General features: G+C 38.3%; 1 protein-coding gene across 2 annotated transcripts in view; it reads left to right on the forward strand.

Moving 5' to 3' along the window:
- Positions 1–773, forward strand: part of LOC119594520 (ribosomal oxygenase 1-like) — an 11,285-nt gene that overhangs the window by 7,447 nt on the left and 3,065 nt on the right. For both annotated transcript variants that reach the window (XM_037943554.1, XM_037943555.1), the window contains exon 9: positions 181–318. In XM_037943554.1, the coding sequence (XP_037799482.1) occupies positions 181–318 (138 nt within the window). The remainder of the gene's footprint in view (positions 1–180; positions 319–773) is intronic.

The raw sequence follows: 773 nt of genomic DNA on the forward strand, positions 1-773 counted from the left end.
CACGTTATAGTTACCTTATCAGAAGTATTGTGGGATCCTTTTGTACAGGAGTGACTTAGTTATTTTTGTATTATTTCATCTGCAGGCACATATAAAAGACATTAATAAAAACCTTTTGAAAACTTAACATGATTTACTTTTCATCACATTGTATTTTCAGTGACATTTGTTACATTACAGATGCTTCCACAAGCAGTGAGTGTAGCGATGGCAGAAGATGTGGAGTTCCGGAGAGGCTTGCCGCGTAACTATCTTAACTGCATGGGAATTGCCAACATGGACCACAACATCGAAGGTCGTGAGGCTTTTATCAAGAAGGTTTGTTGATGTGGCGGTAACCGTTTTATTTTTGTATTTGTTCTGTTATACTAAGGTTTGTAATGCATTGTAATATTGTTTCTACTTTTTCCTATTTAGTGCTTAACTGTTCAAGTAAACGTAATGATACTGATTTGAATATCATCTCAATATTATTTTACTTGAAAAATATTTATCCTTCTCTTCCTCCTTTGCTCCTTTTGCTTTGACTACTTTCTCTGTCTTCCATTTTTATTACTTCTTTTCAGCTTCCTTCTCATTGGCTTCCCTCTGTTCTCTCTTCGGTTCTTTCTTCCCTTCAACTTCCATTTCCTGTTTTTCCTTCTCTCTTTCCTTCTTAAAGTCTTCTTCCTCCTATCTCCCTCCTTTACCCTACTCCTCCCCCCCTTACATCTCCCTCCTTCTTCCCTCCCACCCCTTTCATATCCTTCATCCCCCAACTGCTGCTGCTGCTG

Source organism: Penaeus monodon, chromosome 34 (assembly GCF_015228065.2).
Source record: "Penaeus monodon isolate SGIC_2016 chromosome 34, NSTDA_Pmon_1, whole genome shotgun sequence".
Lineage (NCBI taxonomy): Eukaryota > Metazoa > Arthropoda > Malacostraca > Decapoda > Penaeidae > Penaeus > Penaeus monodon.